Here is a 20,035-nt window from a genome sequence, read left to right on the forward strand (position 1 = left end):
CTGTGGCTCCTACTTCACTGAGGATGAAAGCTAAAGTACTCCTCACACCTCACAAGGCCCTGGACAGTCTCCCTGGTCTTGACTCCCTCCACTCTTCCCCTCACTCACTCCACTCCAGCCACACCGGCCTCCTCACTGTTCCTCTAACCCACCGAGCAAGGTCTCGTCCCAGGGCCTTTACACGTGCTATCCCCTCTGCCTGGATCACTCTTCCCCAGATACTTACATGGTCCCTCCCTCACCTCCTGCAGGTCTCTGCTTAAATTATGTCACTTCCTTGGTGAGGTCTCCTTTCCTGGCCTTTTATTAAAAATCACCACCTCCCAAATCCACTTCCTGCATCCCCACGACTTTTGTCTGCTTTAGTTTTCTCTGTAGCACTTCTCACATCAAATATTGTATCTATTTTGTTTATTATCTATCTCCATTGGAATTGACAGCTTCCTGAGGTAGGGATTTTTGTCTGAAGCTTCTTCAAAACCCACCACACACACATACAGTTACACAGATACAAACATGATTCAAACTTCCTACTGGGTGCTATCGGTCACTCACACTTTAGTAAGATCACAAGCTAGGATTTTCTTAAAAGCAGTGACCTGAGCCCCTGGCCTACCTTCTCTCCCTCCCCTCAGTGCCCAGAGTCCAGCCAAGTCAGATTGAAAGTCTTTATTATCTTTCTTCTCAAATATAAAATCACTCTCTCCCCTAGCAGCTCACTAAAATCAAGAATAAGAATCACATTGCTAAAAAGAATAGGCCCATTCCTGCCTCCCGCCTCATCCTGCACTCTCGTCCCACCTGGGAGAGAAAAGGGCAGAGATTGTAACTTCAAGGCTCTCAAGCAACTGGCTGAGGCATAAGGCTGGGCCCCATGGGAATCCAGGGTGGATTAAACCCTGATTGGCTGGGCAGGTGGCAGGATCCTGAGATCCATCAGTGCTTGTCAGTGGGGCGCATGTTCAGGGGTGCTAGGCGTCCCAGGGGTCCGCGGCGAGCGTTGGTGGCCAGCCGCTGCTGTGCCAGGAATGACTGGGCATGGGCAGGTGCCCGCTCTTCCCCGGCTCGCTGCTGCAGAGCCATGCCCTGGAGGGAGGGGCATAGTTGGGGTCAGGTGAGCCCACAGGACCCCCATCCCCACCCAATACTTCAGCCACGGCAACGGTGCACTCACCATATTATACCAGGCACTGATGAGCAGCTTTTCTTCCTGCTCCCGCTGACTTCGACTCTTCTCAAAGTCCATCTGCTAAGGAGGAAATAGTCAAGGACCTGGATATGCTGGGGACAGTTAGAAGGGATAAGGACACCCACCTCCAGGTGCCGGATGCGGACATCCCGCTCCCGGAGCTGTGTCCTCAGGGTGTGGAGTTCCGGAGGAGCACCCCCAGGTGGCCGCTGCTTGGGTTCCAGGGTCTGTATGACCTAGGGGTTGGGGAAGACACAGCCAGGGTGACCTTGGCCTCACAGGCCGTGGTGTAAAAGTCTGTGACGTGATTGGGTATGACAGGTGTGGGGGCAGGAGGCATGAACCAATGGGAGGCAGCAGCCTCGGCAGGAGGCATGTAGGGCACCCAGCGTCCGTCCTCACTGTGCGCGCCTTGTCCACGTAGCGGCGGTAGCGCTCCTCCATGGCCCGCAAGTCCGCGTCCTTCTTCTGCAGGTTGTGCTGCAGCTCCTCGATACGCCGGGCTGCTGGGGTAGCAAGGTGGCCCCTCAGCTCTGTGCCAAGCTCGGGCCTCCCTGCACCCAGCCGGCCACCCAGTGCCACTCACTGCTGCTGTCGGCAGGGGGCTCTAGCTCCTCGATGTACTCGCGCTTCCGCTGCAGCTCCAGATCTGCCTCATGCAGCTTCTGCCTGCGGGCAGGGGACCGGCGGCAGCAGGCTGAGCTCTGGGCCCATTTCTCTTCTCCTAGTGGCAGCCACAGCCTTCCCAGCCAGCCAGAAGTGTCCCTGCAGACCTCTCTGCCTGACCCCAAGCCTGGGGGCTATGTGCACTGGCCCCACCGTCTCCTCAGCCATCAGAGTCCCAACCCTCCACACCCCTCATCACGTGGCCCCTGGACCAGCCCTCCCATCTGTCCACTTCTCCCCATTCCACAGCCCACACGCTGGTCCAGGCACCATCATCCCTTGCCAGCCCCCTCTACTCTCAACCCCTCAGTTCCATTCTCTACCCAGCAGCCAGGCATCTTTCTGGAATGCAAATCTCTTATAAAACAAAAGGAAATGCGGGACTTCCCTGGTGGCACAGTGGTTAAGAATCCGCCTGCCAATGCAGGGGACACGGGTTTGAGCCCTGGTCCGGGAAGATCCCACATGCTGCGGAGCCACTAAGCCCGTGTGCCACAACTACTGAGCCTGCGCTCTAGAGCCCATGAGCCACAACTACTGAGCCCGTGCTCCACAACAAGAGAAGCCACCGCAATGAGGAACCCATGCACTGCAACAAAGAGTAGCCCTCACTCTCTGCAACTAGAGGAAGCCCACGTGCAGCAAAAAAGACCCAATGCAGCCAAAAATAAATTAAAATTTTTTTTAATTTTTAAAAAAGGAAAGGAAAAGCAAGCCAATACTTTACAGTTCTGCCACCTGTGGCAAAACCCCAAAGATTCCTGTAGGTGAGACTATTATCATGTGTTGGACATGGAACATGGTGTAACATCTAATAGTGAACCTCTGGCTATGTCTACTAAAATTACAAAGGCATGTACCCTGGGAGCCACCCATTCCATTTTTGTGTATATTTGCACACAAGCAAAAAGATGCATATATAAGGTTTACTTTGTTACATTGCTTGAAATTGCAAATACCTAGAAAGAATGAGTTAAACACATTATGATATTACAAAAAATGCTATAGGCCAGGCTTTCTGGACCAGAATTCTACAGGAGAATTAAGCCCTAATGCCTCCAGGTATCCATCCTCTATAAGGAAATAACTTTCTGTGTTCCGGGTCGGCCTTAGCTTCATTGCATCCTTGACAGAACTGACAAAATAGTCACGAAAATAATTTTCTGTAAGGCCTAGTTTCCCTATGGAACCCCAGTTGACAAAGGCTGCTATATTTGAAAAAAAAATAAGAGAGACTCCCTTTATTTATTCCTATGGAGAAATTTCTCCAGTTAACTTGTTAAGTAGGGAAAGCAAAGTGCACATATTACACTACTTTTTGTGTAAATAAGGAATGATAGTAAAAATCTATATTCATATTCATTTGGATCTGCTTTAAAAATTCTGGAAGGATTTCCATAATAAACTAATAGAAATGGGGGTGGAATGGGGCAGAAACTGAGTCATTGAGGGAGGACTCAGAGGTATACCCTTTATTTCTGTATAGCTCGGTATACATTTTGGTTTTTAAACTATAAACGTGATAGCTACTTAAAATAGTTTCTTCCTTTTTAAAAAATAGTTCCTTTTTTGAGACTTCCCTGGCAGTCCAGGGGTTAGGACTCGGAGCATTCACTGCTGTGGACCCGGGTTCAATCCCCGGTTGGGGAACTAAGATTCCACAAGTCACACAGTGTGGCCAAAAATGAAAAACAAAAAAACCCCAACTTTCCTTTTTAACAATGCAAAAGTAAAAGGTGACTATTACTTTGTCACACAACCTTGTTGCAATTTCCTCTGTGGCTCCCCAGTGTGCCCCCAAAACATTCCACATGCCTTCCCTTAGTCTATAAGGCCCCACTTGAGCTGACCCTTCAGACTCCATTTCCTCATCAACAACTCCCCATCGACACTGGATCCACCCCCCACACCTTTGCCCCAGCCTTTCCCCCCACCAAGAGTACCCCCAGTCTGGGACTCACAGATGCTCCTCCAGCTTCCTCTTCAGCAAGGTTGACTGGAGGAGAGAAGAGGTACTGGGTGAGGGCTCCAGAGGTCCCAACCTCTTTCCAGACTGAGGGTAGGGGCTGCCACCCTGGGCTCAAGGTACTTACAATGGACTTCACGGGGCATCGGGCAGCAGGGGGGAGAGAGAGAAGGGTTATTGGGGGGCACAAAGGAGGGCCAGGCAGAGAGGAGGTGGGCACTCACGTCTTCAGTCTTGCCCCCCTGTTCCTGCAGGGCCTTCTGCAGGTCCTCCACCTGGGCCCGCAGCTCCGACAGCTGCTGCTGGTTCAGCCTGCAGGGGTGGGGGGCCCACTTAGTGCCTGCGCCCGTCCTCAGCCCCCCTCCAAGCGTGTGAGAGGCCCCCCTCCGCCAGGTGGGTCCTCACCGGTGCTGCATCTCCAGGCCGTGGCGCGCGCGGTTGGCCTCCTCCAGGTGGCGCTGCAGCTCCTCCTGCCGTTCTCGGTCGGCCGCCTCCTGCTGGCACAGGCGCTTGTTCTCCAGCTGAAGCTGCAGGAGCGTCTCCCTGCGGACCGGGAAGGAGTGAGCAGTGCTGGAGACGGGTCACCACTCAGGCCTACCAAGGCTCCAGCAGGGAAACTGGGCAGACGGGGCCAGGAGAGGGATAGAGCCCTGGGGGAAGAGCCCAGCCAGACCCTCGGGTAGGGTTAGAGTACAGAGAACAGCGCCTAGGCATGGGTGGGCGGAGCGCTGGTGGGGGTGGGGGTGGGGGGCAAAGTGGGAGGAGCCATGAGCTGGGTCTAGGGGTGGCGCCAGGTAAGGGTGGGTCTACAGGAGAGGGTTAGAACACTGAGATGCGGCTGCCAGAAAGTAAGACACTGAAAAGAGAAAAGCTGGGGTGGGAGTTCTTACGGGCAGCGCACAGAGCAGTGAACCTAGCAGGGAATATACTGAGGACAGGGCTGTATCCTGGGGACAGAACCCGATGTGGGCAGGGCTGGGGCAAAGGATTTTTGCTTGGGGAGTGGAGACAGATGGGTTGGATCTAATTCGTGCACTAAGGACGGATCCTGAAGAGGTGAGCCACCAATAGGGCTAGAGCCCTGGCCAGGTAAGAGCAGAATTAGGAGTGAGTGGGCCTAGAAGCCCGGCTAGGACTTGGGAACCAAGTTGAGCAGGTCTGGCTAGCGGTAAATACCTGTACTGGGGACGGGGCTGAGGGTGGGCACTGCCAGGCCCCAGTGGGGCCAGAGCTCTGAGTGACCCCAGGATACCTGAGCTCCGCAGGTAGGATCTCGGCTGCTAAGTTTTCCACAGCCGGTGAGGTGGGATCCAGTGAGGGGTCTGGAGAATGTGTGAAAAGTCTTCAGGTGGCTGCACAGTTCCTGTCCCCATCCCTAGGATCCTCTTTCCAAAAAGCATCTTTGGGGGCTCTTCGGCCAAAAGCCTGACTTGACCCAAACCCCACCCCTGGCATGACAGGGAGCCATGATCCTTGGCCTGGGTTTGCCTTTGCCCCACCCAGAGCCCCGACAGACAGCCCCTGCTTTCTGTGGGCCCACGTCACCTCTTTCCACTCCAGCCTCCCTCCAGCGTGGCCTAGCTCTGCCCCCAACCTAGACAAGCCCTGGGACACTGCCTTTTCTGTCTGCCCTAACAGCACACCAGGCCAGGTAAGGCTCCAGGCCAGCCATCTCCCAGGCCCTGGGATGGGCCTCCAACTCACCGGCTTGGGTCAGCCCGCGAGGCTGCATCTGGGCGCAGCGCAGGTCTTCATTGGCCTCCCGCAGGGAGTCCCGCTCTGCCAGCAGCCGCTAGAGGGACGGGATGAAACAGGCCACTTGAGGCTGGCTCGGTCTCCTAGGGTAGGGGTCCCCAACCCCTGGGCCGCAGACCGGTACCGGTCCGTGGCCTGTTAGGAACCGGGCCGCACAGCAGGAGGTGAGCGATGGGCAAGAAAGTGAAATTTCGTCTGCTACTCCCTATAGCTCCCCATTGCTCGCATTACCGCCCCCCACCCCCAGTCCGTGGAAAAAATGTCTTCCATGAAACCGGTCCCTGGTGCCAAAAACGTTGGGGACCACTGGGCTTCCCTGGTGGCGCAGTGTTTAACAATCCAGGGTACACAGGTTCGAGCCCCGGTCCGGGAAGATCCCACATGCAGAGGAGCAACTAAGCACGTGAGCTACAACTACTAAGCCCACGTGCCACAACTAATGAAGCCCGTGCGCCTAGAGCCCGCGCTCCGCAACAAGAAAAGCCACCTCAGTGAGAAGCCCACGCACCGCAATGAAGAGTAGCCCCCGCTCACTGCAACTAGAGAAAGCCCGCGCGCAGCAACGAAGACCCAATGCAGCCAAAAGTAAATAAATAAAAATAATAAAGTTCCCTTAAAAAACATCTTATAAAGGTTGGGGACTGCTGTCCTAGGGAATGGGCTCTGCCACGATGGGCAGGGTGGGGCTTGGGTGGAGGGACCTCAGCCTCACCTCCTTCTCCTTTGACACCAGCTCATACTTTTCCTCCAGATTGCGACACTCGAATAGCCATTTCTCGGCCTTCATGGCCTCCTCCTGCCGCTGGCCCTGCAGTTCCTGAACCTAAACAGAGAAGAGGGGAGAGGAGAGCAAGGTGGGAAGGAAGGGCAGGGACTGAGTACAAGGTGAAAGGGCGGGGCCCGAGGGACCAGCTGAGGGAACTTGGAGGAGGAGGCTTAAGAGAAGGGGTGGGGCTTACAAGCCTAGGGAGGAGCTGGCTGGCCTAAAGGGCGTGGCCTCTATATAAAAATGGGAGCAGACTCTGGGTGGAAGGACTTAGCACCACGCTGAGGGTGAGCTAAAGTCAGCGGCTGGCCAAGAGAAGCCCCTACCCCAGTCCAGGTCCAGGCCCCCGCCCGTACCTGCCGCCGCTGCGCCTCTAGCTGGGCGCGCAGGGAGCCGGCCCGGCGCAGCTCTTCCTCCAGCTGCCGCGTGCGTTCAGCGTGGCCGGCGTTGCGCTCCTCCAGCTGCCGCACCTGCCGCCGAAGCTCCCGCAGCTCGCCCAGGCGGCGCCGGCAGCTGCTCAGCGTGGCCTCCAGCTGCCCTGCGCGCTCGGAGGACTGCCTGGGGGCGGGGGCAAGTGGGAAGAGGAGGCGGGGGTCTGAGGTCAAGGGTTCAGCCTGGATACGAGGCCCTCAGGGCAGGGGAAGGTGTCAGGTCAGCCTTGGGGCATTTGGGTTCAGGGTGATGGGTCATGAGGGTCAGAGGTCAGCGGGGCCTGGTGGTGTTGGGGGAATCATTAGGGAGCATAAAGGGAGCCCTAAACATCAATGGTTAGCCCAGGGTCAAAATCAGAATCTGGGGGACACAAAAATGACTGTGGGGTTACAGGGGGAATGATGGGGCCCAGAGGGTCTGAGGAGCCCCCATGGAAACTTTGGGGTCATGATGTAGCTGTGGGCCTAACAAGGGTATTGTGGGTGCAGGGGCCGTGGTGGGGTCATGGGGGATCTTTGAGGCAGAGCACTGTGGGGCTCTTGAAGGTATGGTAGGGGCTCAGTAGGCACTTTAACATTACAGGGATGCCATGGGGGTCACAGGGGAGCAACAGAAGGGACAGTGAGGTTGAGGGGTGGGTGCTATGGGGGCCTACCAAGCACTCTGTGCTTGCAGGGATGCTGTGGAGTCCTAAGAAGGTATAGTCATGTGACAGGAGGACAGAGGGGTCACCAGGGGCAAAGTTATTGCATCCCATGGTGTCCTGGAGGGCACCATGGGATGCTGGGGCATGATGGGACCCAGAATGGTGCAGTGGGGTCTGGGGAGCATTATGACCCCTAGGCTTGCTGGGGTCACAGGGATCCTATAAGGCAGCGGTCCCCAAACTCTCTGGCACCAGGGACTGGTTTCATGGAAGACAATATTTCCACGGACTGGCGGGGGGTAGGGGGAGGGTTCAGCCAGTGATGCGAGTGATGGAGAGCGGTGGGGAGCGACGGAGAGCGGCAGATGAAGCTTCACTCTCTCGCCCGCCGCTCACCTCCTGCTGTGCGGCCCAGTTCCTAACAGGCCGCGGACGAGAACCCGTCCACGGCCCAGGGGTTTGCGACCCCTGCTGTAAGGTACGTGGGATACAGTGTGGGATAACAGGGGGACACTGTGGGGTCCTGGGGGGCACCATGGATCCAGGGAGTTTGGGGTTGTCCAGAGGACATGGTGGATTCCAGGATAGTGCAGTGGGGTTCAGGATGGTATTGTGGAGTCAACAGGGCATTGTGGGTGCCCACTAGGAATTTGGGGGTGACCGAGGTACTATGGCATCAGAGGGGCACTCTGGCAATGGAGGTGTGTGGTGAGGACCTGCCACTCACCGAAGTTCATCCATCTCATCCTTCAGGGCCTGTGCCTCCTGGGCCAGGCTGGTCAGCTCCTGGCTCCGCTGCTGCAGCTCGGCGACCTCCCGTTCCAGCTCGGCACAGCGCACGCGCTCGTCCTCCCTGCCGCTCTCCAGCCTGGGGGATGGGGGAAGCATCACATGAAGGCACTGTGCCTGCCCCAGTCCCCTGGCCTGCTGGCCCTGTCCCCAACTGACCATACCTGAAGTTCTCTTCCTGCAGCTGCTCCAGCTGGGACTGCAGCAGCAGCAGCTTCTTGGAGGTGAGGCCGGTGGCGCCCTCACCCTCGGACCGGCCCGCCCGTTCCCTCAGCACCTCATTTTCCTGAACCAGGCTCTGCTTCTCCTCTGACAGGAGTACCAGCTGTGGGCAGGGCATACAGACAAGCCGGAGCTGGGAGTGGGCGCTATGCGGGCGACCCTGCCCTGGGAGCACCTGTGGACCCCCACCTCAGCCCCACCTGCCGCTCCAGGTCCAGACAGCGCTGCCGCAGCTCGTCTCCCTCGTCAGCCTCCTCACTCAGGAAGTAGTACCTGCGGGACTGATGAGAGGAGTGGAGGGGGGAGGGTGGGGAGAGACAGGAAACTCAGGGATCCAGGGGAGGAAAATGGGGAAACGGAGGATGGGATCTTCAGGGACAGAGAGGAGGGAGCCGAGAAACCCTCAAGATCTAAGAAGAGAGGGCTGGGACCTGAGGGGACTGGAGAAAAAGCAATTCAGGAACCCTGGGGACCTGGCAAGGGAAGAGGATAGGACCCTGGAGGATGGGAGTGGTTTACAGGCTTAAGGTCAAGCCCTTGCTCCTTAGGTAGCCCTGAAAATCAGTAATGGGGTTGGACCTTTAACAAGGTCCCCACCCCTTACCTGGCTATCAAAGTTCCCATATGTTTCCGGTGACAGGGAGTCAGAGGTGTCTTTGGTCATGAGCTGGAGGGGGGGGTGCAGTGGGAGGACATTGAGATGAACTGGGCCCTCTGAGGGCAGCTTCTAAGGCTTCTACAATCCAGCCTAAGAACTACTCCATCCTCCTGTCCCCAAAGCCAGTCCTCCCCAATAACCCCAGCCCAGAGGCTGCTCCATGTGTCCAGCACACAGGGAGTCCTGGTCCTTCCCCCCCTCCCTGGCCACCTGGCCACACTGCGCGCCTTGTGGGATCCTAGTTCTCCAAACAGGGATTGAACCCGGGCCACAGCAGTGAAAGCGCTGAGTCCTAACCACCGGACCACCAGGGAATTCCAAGGCCTGGCCCTTTTAGTATGCTAGGTTGTGACTTAGAGCTGGGGGGTGCTGGCAGACACATGGGACAGGCAAATCTGGCCAGCTGAGTTCCAGACAGAGCCCAGACCTTACCAGGGCAGAGCCTGTGCCCAGCTGCTTTGGAAATGCCCCCTCCCCTGAAGCTCCTCGCTACAGTGGCATCCCCACCTACCTCCTGGATGGCTTCCATCACCACATGCTGAACTGATTCCTCTAGGGTCATGATTCTCTGGATGTGCTCTGGGGGTCAAGGTGGGGGAGACTGAGATGGGGGGTGGAAGGGCAAGAAGGGTTTCCTCAGGTCTTCCCCTAGGGACCCCCTAACCTTCCATACCCTGCTTCTTCTCGCAACTGATAGCACAGCCCAGCACCAGCTGAAGCAGCTTGCCAAGCTCTTCTGGGTCTGAGAACTCGCCAATGAGGCTCACATCTGGAAGGTGCTGCTCCAAAATGGGATGCCCCAGGACCTGGGGATGGGAGGAGGAAGGGGTAACAGAGGCTCACGGATCCCCCCTCCTCCCAACCCAACCCCCTAAATCCCTTTACAGTTACTCACATCCTGGGAGTACTCCACCAGGCTCTGTAAGATTGTCTTCAGATTGTTGACCTGGGGAGGGGCAAGGAGTTGTGTCCAGGGTCCCAAATCCCCCCAGAAGGGGCCAGGCAGCCCCCACCCTGAATCTGTCTAGCCCATTCTTTTTTTCTCTGTCTCGCCTCCCAATCCCTGATCATCTCATCCTGTTTAGCCCCATTCTCTGTCTATATGTCCCCTCTCCTAGGAGTGACCTGTCTGGCTGCCTGCCCTTCTTACCCACCTGCCCATCTTGTTCACGTGTCCCCAGAATCCAATCACTTCTCACCACCTGCCCCACTACACTTTGACCCTAGCCATCATCATCTCTCACCTGAATTATTGCACCAGCTTCCACTCTTGCTGCCTACCCCTCCATTTCTCTACAAGCAACCAGAGGGAGCTTTTTAAAGCCCAAGCCAGGTTTGTGTCTTTCCTCTACTAAAATCCTTCCTTGACTTTACACAGCACTTAAAATAGAATCTATCTTCCCTGCTCCAGCCTGCCAGGCCCTTGATGATATCATCTACCATTCCTGTTCTGACCCCTTGCTTTCCGTTCTGACCCCCCTGCCATTCCTCGATCACACCAAGCTTATTTCCAACTCAGGGCCTTTGCATTTGCTGCTCCCTGTGTCTGGAATGCTATTACTCCAAATCTTACATGGAGATCAGCCCATCTGGAGTAACCACCCACCCACTCTCAGTTGCTCTCTCTCATGGCCTAGCTTTTATTGTCTTCATAGAACTAATTGCCATTGGAAGTCAATGTTAATGTTTGTGTATGCAGGTTTTTGTCTGTGTTATTCCTTGCTGCACACCCAGGCCTGCTTAATAGAAGAATGAAGGAACAAATACATAGTTGGCTGGTCACCATACACCTGTGTACATCTGCCCCTCTTCCTGTCCAGATCTGTTTGTCCATCACCCAGGACATGTCTAACTGACCCTTCTCTGATCAACTCTTCACCAGTCTGTCCCCCATTCATGAGTCCACCTGTCACCTTCAACCTCCGGTTGGGACCTGGGTCGTCTGAGATGCCCTGGAGCCATGCCTCGTTGAACCAGGAAGGGTCTCTGGGGGTGAGAAGGTGGGATGAGCTGCTGGGGGACCCTTTTGGGACCCTCCCCCTCAGCCCCACTCACATCTGGTTCAGCACATAGGCTACTGCGAGGCCACTGCTCAGTTCCTGGGGGCTGGTACAGGGGGGCGGGACATGGAACGTCTGCAGCTGGTGGGGGAGAGGAAAGTGCAACAAGCTTTATCAGGGCCTGGGACCAAGGAACGAAACCCCTTTTACAGACTTTTCCGGTCAGCAGGACCCTCACATGCTGGGTGGGGGATGGCCTGTTGCTCCAGCAAGCCAGCTCCGTGGGGGAGTGGCTTCTGCTCACCTGGACGGACCGGAGGGGGCGTGGCCTCATTATACCTTTGCCCAACAAACCCCGCGCGACCAGGCGAGGGCAGACCACGAGTCACTTGGTCCCCACAGGCACCACGTGACCAGGCCAGCTCACCTGTGCCCTCGCCCCACATGACCCAGCCACGAAGGGGCGTGGCCTCACCTGCTCTTTACACGCAAACCTGCCACTTGACGGCTCAGGTGCTCAGGCCAGAGTGCAACGGCCTGGCAGGCCGACGACCCCTTCCTCCTCCCTGCCCCAGGACGGAAGGGTGCACAGAGCCAAGGTCGGGGTTACCGGGCGAGAAGAGAGGGCGTACACCTGTCCCTGGCCCCGCCCCCGACCTACCCAGGTGAGCAGAGACCCGCATAGCTCGGTCTTGTCCACGCTCATGGCTCCCGACTGGATTCGACCCCGGCCGCGGAGCCCTGCCACCGCAGCGGCGTCCAGATCCGCCACCAGCGAGCGCCCGCAGCCCCGACCTCCCGCTCGGCCTAGAGCGCCGCCCCGCCCCCTAAGCGCAGGCCCCGCCCTGGACACGTGATCTCCTCCCGGCACCAGCTCAGGGTTTCAGACCCGCCATCTTAGATCCGGGAAGCATTTGGGCGCCGGCCTGCCGCTAGGGGTCAGTCTGGGCCAGCCTTGCGCATCCCAAGGGTGGCTTCGCCTCCCCTCCTCCCCGAGCTCTTTTTGGGGTAGCGGAGACTTCACCGTCATTCCTCTTCATCAGAGGCGGAGCTGCCCCACCCTGTTGTACAGGCGCATTCGCGTCCCTTCCCTTCGGCTGAAAGCAATTCTGCTGTCTAGCCACATTATGATCAGAGCCTTTGCGCAGGAGAGGGGCAGGTCATAATATATTCTATGGAATTGGAGGGGGAACACTAAAGGGTTCTTCCCAGTGTAGGTGACTTGATCGTCTTGCCCAGGGGTAGACAAGGGGATTCGGGTCCTAAGTCGACGGCAGGATGGGTCAGACACATGTCCTGGGTAATGGACAGACTTATTTGCCTAGCCTGGATCCGTCCTCCACTGAGCTTTCCCTGCCCTTTCCCCTCCCTGAGCCCCGCGCCGGGGCCCTCCTCCCTCAGAACCGAGGACGGGGTCGCCCTGGTCGCCACGGCCACCCGGGCGCCCAGACCGTAGGAACGCGGCCTACAGGGAAAATGATGGGCCCACTCTGAGACCCTGTCTGGGCAGTGAAGGGGGCTTAAAGGAAAGTGCTAACAATACTAGTTAACAATAAAATTGCAGTCACCATTTATGGGGTGCCTACAAAATGCAGTCTCTGCGCTAAGCGATTTAAATATATAGATGGTTGAAATCTCTACGACTCTAGGTGGCAAGTGCTCTTTTTTTTTTTTTTTTTTTTGCGGTATGCGGGCCTCTCACTGTTGTGGCCTCTCCCGTTGCGGAGCACAGGCTCCGGAGGCGCAGGCTCAGCGGCCATGGCTCACGGGCCCAGCCGCTCCGCGGCATGTGGGATCTTCCCGGACCGGGTCACGAACCCGCGTCCCCTGCATAAGCAGGCGGACTCTTCAAGCACTGCGCCACCAGGGAAGCCCGCAAGTGCTCTTTAAATTCCCCGTTCGCAGGCGAGGAAACAGAGGTTCTGGGTGGATCCGGCTTTAAGGGAGAGGGTAAAGCACCGGACCTCTGACGCCTGAGTTCACCGGCAGTCCCTCCCCTGCGGAGCGGGCGAGGTAATGAGCAGTAATTAGAGGTTATTAGCTGTACCCACAGAGAGGGGCGGACTCTGCTTTGGGGGTGGGTCTAGGTCTGAGGGCCGGGGAGCTGCTCCCTCCAACCCAGAGTCTGGCTTCGGCGACCCTGCCCCCGAGCAGGTTGAGCAGGATGACTACAGTTCCCCCCCTCCCTGCCGCACTCCCCCCCTCCCCGCACCATCGCAGGAACACAATCACTCTAGCACCAGACTCCAGTTTACAGCACACTCAGACGCACAACTGCACGCACGCAGGGCCTTGGAGGCTCGTCTACACACCCACGTCCCCTTCCGAGTTGTTTTCAGCCTCCATCCCTTGGGAGCAGAGTGGAGTGGGGGGAGTAGGGAGGAAGGGGACAAGGGCCAGCAGTGCCGGCTTCCGGACAGGGCTGCCTTACGGCGGCGGGCGTGAGAACAGCCGCCGCTGATTCCCTTATCCCACACCCACTAAGGAGAGGGTGCTGCCAGTAAGGGGAAGCGGGGCCCCCCTGCCACCAGGCAGAAGTGGAAGGTGAGCCGAAACTATGGCTGTTACAAGGAGAGGAAGCTGGGAATATTTGTGAGAGGACCTGGTTGCCCAATGTTGGGAGACATGCTAGGACTGCCAAATATTTGGGAGTGGGGTCCCCAATACTTGCAAAACCCGCAGGGATCTTGATGTTTAGGAGGAATCTAAATATCCGGAGCATGGACTTGAATTGTTCTACCGTTGCCATGATATTATAGGCGTTATAGATGTTCAGGGACCCAAAAGTCCCCAGAGTTAAAGAAAGGTCTGGGTGCACTCACTTTGGGGGAGGAGTCACAACCCTCAATTTGGAGCGGCACGGAATCTCACGTTTGGGGGGAAAGGGAGCTCCCTACGTTGGCAGAGAAGAGCAGCAATCCCTATTATGTGACGCAGGGAACCCCACTGTTGGGGGCATCAGTGTGCCTTCAATCCAAAGAGAGGGGTCACAAACCCTCATTTTGAAGCAGGGATCCTTTATTTGGGGAAAAGATTCAAACCCCCACTTTCGGTGGAGAGAGCCCCAAAGTTTGGGGAATGATCTGGAGGCCTCCATTAAGGACAGGGTGCGGGTCTGGACCAGCAGCCCCCAGCTGGTTTGGGGACCCCACCCCCTCCTGTCTGTTTCCAGGAACAGCTGGGCCCAGCCTGGGCTGTACTGCTGGGAAGCGGGTGACTCAACCCCTCCCTGCGGCCACAGCTGGACCCCCGCCTGCCCCCTCCGGCCTTCACATCTGGGCAGAGACCCAGTCATGAGAGCTGCGATGGAGAGTCTAGGTTCACACATTTGGAGATGGTGCCCCTCCGCCCCCGGGGGGCTGACCACAAGCTCAGGGTGGACACCGTGCCCCATACCATGAGGGACTCTGGCAGGCTTTCTGCTCTAGACACTGACATTCCACCAGGACTCCCATCCTGACCCCCTCCCTGGTCTGTATATGTGTCTCTGAGTCCATGTGAAGTGTGTTCACATCTATGTAGGTGTGAGATGGTGGGTCTGTGATTGTGTGTGCACAGGTCTATGTGTCTGCATCTACATGTGTCTTGGGGCCCTGGGAATTTACCCACGAGGCTATGTGTGTGTGATTTGGTGGTTTTGGGGGGGTGCTGTCAGGGACTAGGGCACATGCTTCTCTTTATGGGACCTTGCGGTGTGTCTATATCGCTAGGTCATTCTTTGTGTAAGAAGTGAATGTATGCTTACAGCAAAAAAAAAAAAAAAAAAGTGAATGTATGACAATCAGTATTTCAGTATGGATTTAGGTTGTGTTTCTGTGACCGTGTCCTACTTTCTCTCCATCATGTGTTTTTCTGTGATAGCATGAGCCTGTCATGTTTGTCCTTGGTTTGTCCATGTCCCCGAGACAATCTGGTGTCCCTGTGTGTGGCCTTGTGGGTTTGTGTCTGTGACCCTACTTTACTTCATATGCCCTACTTGTGATGTCTGCGTGACAGCATGACCGTCGTGAGTCCGTCCCCAGCATGTGTCTCTGCGCCTCTACAATCTCCATGTGAGAGGAGTGGCTGTGTGACAACTGGAGTCCTGAGGTCCAAGACTTTTAGCTGTGTCTTACTTTGTCTTGATGGTGTGGCTTTATCGGAGTGTCTGTATATGCCACCTATCTGTGTATGAAGATGGCCCTACCACAAACCGTGTGTGACAGTGTGACCCTGCCCACGTTCGCTGCGGGGCTGGCTGGACTAGTGAATGTTCATGCCAACGTGTGGCAGGTGTATCCTGTGTCCGTGTGACACTGTGGATCTGAGAGTTTGTGACCTTGTGGGGGGGGGTGTCAAAGTCACACAAGACAGCGTGAGGAGGCGGTGATGTGCTGGGGGGGCGTCAAGCGCCCGGAGTCCTGCCGCTCTCAGCCCCTCCCGGCGCTGCGGGGGCGCGTGCGTCGTGCGTGACGTGCGGCACGACGGGGGTCGCTGCGTGCGTGGAGCCAGACGCGATCGTGCGTGCGAGCGAGGGGGGATGGGCTAGCTGCGTGCGTGCGTGCGTGGGCGGCCGCGGGGGTTAGGCGCGCGGGGAAGCTCGGGGCACAGCCCCACCCCGCCGGGGACTTTGGGCGCGGGTGAAACCAGGGAGGGGGCTGCCGTTAACCCCTTCCTGCCCGACCTGAAACTTGTGGCCCCTCGATAGAGCGCGCGGGGGCTTCCCCAGAGCGCGGGGACCGTCCCTACCGAGGGAGGAACCCCGCCATCGAGCTGAGAGACCCCCCCCCCCAGTTACCATGGGAACCGGAGCTTCCCGCGCGGCCGGGCGCGTGCTTCCTCTCCCCTCCCGCTCTTCCTCCAGCTCCGTATTCCACCGACAATGCGCTCCCCGCTCCTGTCCTCCTAGTCTCCGCGGAAGGGGCTGGGGTCAGCGAGGCCCTGGCGTGCGTGACTCAGGCCAGCTTGAGGGTCCCCTGGCCGCAGCCGACCTCGCTCCCCCTTCTCCACCCCGTGACTCACCCCTCGCGGCTTTCCCCTTGTGTGACTCAAGCCCTTGGGGAGGGGGCTGCGGACTCTGAGACCCCCCTCCAAGCAGTAGGGGCTGAGAACCGAGTACTGGGGGCCTAGAGCTTAAGGGGTGGCGCTCTCCCTCCAGCGAGGGTCGGTGTCTGGTGTCTTCCCTTAGACATCCCTTGCCAAGATCACTAGAGCCGTTTCCCCCACCCCTGAATTGGCAGTACCTACCCCCCAGCCCCTCCCCCATAGCCCACAGGAAGTTTTTGCAGAGCCCATCGGCGATGAAACGGTTAAAGCCGTTTTCTTATTCGTTTCATCCAGGGGCCCCTTTTGACTCAGAGCAAGCCAGGCGCCCCCTTGAGCCGGGCCTCGTGGGGGCCTGGGTTCATACTCCACCCCACGTGTACCATTTTTAGAGAGGGGAGGGAAGGCTGTTGGTGAGCTGGCTGGGGGTCTTGCGTAGCATACAGGGTTGGGTTCAAATCCTGCCTCTGCCCTCATTGCTCTCTGGGGCTCGGTTTCCCCATCTGAAAATGGGGAATAATTATGACCCGCTTATTGTGGCATTGTGGGATTAGGTGAATAATAGATGAGATGCTTTGTTCCCAGAGCTGGGCAGAGGAACAGGGAGGGGGCTTGGCCGGTAGAAGGACCCAGGCTCCTCCTGTCTCTCAGGCCTGGGTGTCAGGGTGACCAGCAGAAGCGAGTCCTTGTGGGGCGCGCCATGCCCCACCCAGGCGCTCTGAGGCCATGGGGTTCATCCCGTCCACCCCCTACCCGGGGCAGGCACCCAGGAAGTGAGAGGCGGGGCAGGAATGAGGCGGAACCTGTTGGGCCCGTTGCCTCCCCACCCCTCACCCTCATTCCGGGGCCCTGGCATGCCCCCCCACCACGTTGCGGCCCCACCCCCACCGCCCTGGACGCCTGGGTCCTGACCCGACGGTGGCCCAAGGGAGGGGATGTCGGCGGAGACAGCGTCTCGGGAACATCCTGTGGACTGCTGCCTGTGGACTGCTGGCTGGACAGACCGGAGGGTCAGCCCCTCCCCGGGCCGGGCAGAAATCGGCTGGGGGCAGAGTAAACATGGCCCAGGGTGGCCAGACTTGGGAGGGGCGGCAAGGAGTGTACACATACACAGTCACATACACAAAAAACCCGTGTCACCCTGGCCACAGAGAGACTACCAACCGGGGACACACTGACAGGGTCAGACAAAAATCTGGGCAAGACGGCTGTCAAACACAGACACAGTGACAGGGCAGACTCAAGAGGAAGACTGAACTGCTGCCAAACACACAAAGACACCGACAGGCCAGAAGCATAAAGGCAGGGAGTTGAGTGACACAGATAAATCAACTCAGCATACAGGCAAGATGGATACACTGACAGACACAAATACAGAAGGACATTGACATTCTGGTGAGAAGCAAACAGCCTGGCAGACAATGGCATGCTCACAGGCACTCTGAGACAAATGTGACAGTCCAGAAACACACAGGCAGAACGGACATGCTGAAAACTGTGTGTCAGACACAGGCGGGCAATACGTGCATGTGGATAGACTCAGAAGGGACAGTCACTTTCAGTGCAAGCTCCCCGAGAGCTGCACAAGAGATGTTCATACACAGTGTCAGATCCTGACACACGAGAAAGCAACACAGGCGCGCACACACACACACGAACACACATCAGCAAGATCACCAACTCAAGAAGATACTCAGAGGCAAGAGAGACATACATAAACCTATAGGAGATGGACATACATAAACCTATGGGGAAGGACACATACAGACCATAACAGAATCCCCCCACCTCCCGCCACAGTTGCACAGACACTCAGAGATGCTCTGAGGACATCAGAAGTCAGCCTTACAGATACACACTACCTCACCGATAACACACATGTCAGACCCTCCGACAGATTGGGCAGATGTAAGCAGACAGACTTGACAGTCACACCCAACGCAGAGAAGCACTGACAGGCCACAGTCGGACATTCACCAACACATTGGCACAGAGACACCGTGACAGAACCTGTTGGCTAACACACACACACCAGCCACAGACCTCACACAGACCTCACACGCACACAGACACACATACACACTAGACACGAATAGGTTAGCCATATGAACTCCAAAACAACCTACATTCATGTACATAGGCCAGCTACATGCAACCTATTTCATAGACCATACACATACTCACACACACACTCCACCCCCAAACCCCCTCCTCCAAAGCAGGCAGGTCCTACACACCCCTGCAGTGTTGGGCCAACACACAGACACATGCCCTGAGAAGACAGGCCTCACACACACTCTCACACGTCCTGACAGGCCAGCCACCCACTAACCCACAGCCAAGCAGACACACATGTGCCCCTGGACCATGCTGCGGGGCTCTGGGCTTCCCAGCCAGTCTCTACCCCCACCCAGAGATCCCCCGCCCCGCCCCCTGCTGCCCCCCAACCCCCCCTCACCGCCCGCTGCCTGCTGTTTGTCACTTCCCCTAGGAGGCCCAGCTGAGCAGCGTCAGTCCCTGGTGGGGTGTGGGCCTGTTTTCTCAGCACATCCCCCATAAATGGGGCACCTGGGATCTCAGCCATGCTCAGGGCCCCCAAGACCTCGCCAGCAGTGGGGGGCACAGAAACAGCTTTGTGGGAAACTCCCCTCATGCCCAGCTGAGTCAGCCTGAGGAGACAGACTCTCCTTCCTGCTTCCAAGAAAATGGAGCAGCTTCCTCTCCAGGAGAGGGGTGAGGGACCCCCCAAACCACAGAGGTGGAGGAGGGAAGTGACTGGAAAGCCAGGGGTTCCTGGGGGAGGGCCTCCGTGATCCTCAGCCTCTTCCTGCCAGCTGCCTGTCCACACCCAGGGGCAGGGACGAGGGAGCCTGGGTGCTATGACTTGTGGGTTCTTGTCCTGGCCTGCCTACTGGCTGACTCACAGGCAGCCCCCAGCCCAGTTTCCTGGTGAGGGCCCTGCCGGCCAGTGGGCCAGGGGGGAGGGGGGTCGCCAGGCTATTTATAAGAAGGAGAAGTCCCTCCTGCCAAGGCCAAAAGCCCCAGAGAGACCTGTAGGTGGGGGTGGGCGAACTTCCTCCTTATCCAGTCCCCCAGGCCCCGGGCCCATGGGCATGAGGGAAGCCTGGGCACAGTATCCTCAGCCAGATGCTGGTCTGGAGCCCAGGGCCTGGGCAGTACCCAGATGCTAGTCTGGGCACCCAGGGCAGACAGAGGAGGGGGCTATCCTCACACCCTCCTCACAGGGATGGCCGGCCTTGGCGCCAGTGGGGCGGCATGAGGTGGTGGCACCCAGGCTGGAAGGGTGAAACTGGCAGGGGCTTGGAACTGGCTGTACCAGCTTAGCTGGGCCCCCGCCCTCCCTCACTGGCCCCATCCCCACCCCCTGGTCAAACACCTGTGCAGAGAGCATGCTGGCCTGCCCCCAGACACACCAGCAGCCCTCTGCCCTGTGTCCAAGCCTGGATAAATGAGACCCTTCATGAAAGGGCCTGCAGAGCTTGGCATACAGTTGGCACTGCATAAATGCCTCTCTGATTGTCATTATCCACATAAAAAGTGGCTAATGCTCTGGAGCCAGACAGCTCAGGTTCTAGGTCAACTCCAGTGCTTATAGCTGTGGGATATCAGGCAAGAGCCTTGCCTTCTTGTGCCTAAGTTTTCTAGTCTGTTAAATGGGGCTACAGGGCTTCCCTGGTGGCGCAGTGGTTGAGAATCCACCTGCCAATGCAGGGGACACGGGTTCGTGCCCCGGTCTGGGAAGATCCCACATGCCGCGGAGCGGCTGGGCCTGTAAGCCATGGCCACTGAGCCTGCGCATCCGGAGCCTGTGCTGCGCAACAGGAGAGGTCACAACAGTGAGAGGCCCGCGTACCATTAAAAAAAAAAAAAAAAAAAAAAAAAAATGGGGCTACAGATAGCATG

At 57.5% G+C, this 20,035-nt stretch overlaps 1 protein-coding gene across 10 annotated transcripts; it reads right to left on the reverse strand.

Annotated features, from left to right (window-relative positions):
- Positions 1-654: 654 nt before the first annotated feature.
- Positions 655-11,916, reverse strand: HOOK2 (hook microtubule tethering protein 2). Of its 10 annotated transcripts, none has more exons than XR_010840428.1 (22): positions 11,751-11,896; positions 11,145-11,230; positions 11,003-11,075; positions 9,985-10,035; positions 9,763-9,895; positions 9,601-9,668; positions 9,036-9,098; positions 8,632-8,712; positions 8,374-8,534; positions 8,148-8,288; positions 6,699-6,900; positions 6,289-6,399; positions 5,526-5,613; positions 5,074-5,143; positions 4,227-4,364; positions 4,046-4,133; positions 3,817-3,954; positions 1,776-1,858; positions 1,592-1,695; positions 1,315-1,425; positions 1,175-1,246; positions 655-1,086 (listed from the first exon to the last, which is right to left on the reverse strand). XR_010840428.1 is itself a non-coding variant. In XM_067032620.1 (22 exons), exons 1-22 carry the CDS (start codon positions 11,793-11,795, stop codon positions 937-939), a joined length of 2,151 nt encoding a protein of 716 aa, XP_066888721.1. In that variant the 5' UTR covers positions 11,796-11,916; the 3' UTR covers positions 655-936. The 10 variants fall into 10 exon arrangements, 9 of the variants coding, with proteins under 9 accessions (XP_066888721.1, XP_058918768.1, XP_058918767.1 ...); XM_067032620.1 differs by having other exon boundaries at positions 1,592-1,692; positions 3,817-3,851; positions 11,751-11,916; XM_059062785.2 differs by having other exon boundaries at positions 3,817-3,851; positions 11,751-11,916.
- Between the last annotated feature and the right edge of the window lie 8,119 nt (positions 11,917-20,035).

This window comes from Kogia breviceps, chromosome 4 (genome assembly GCF_026419965.1).
Source record: "Kogia breviceps isolate mKogBre1 chromosome 4, mKogBre1 haplotype 1, whole genome shotgun sequence".
NCBI classification, from domain to species: Eukaryota; Metazoa; Chordata; class Mammalia; order Artiodactyla; family Physeteridae; genus Kogia; species Kogia breviceps.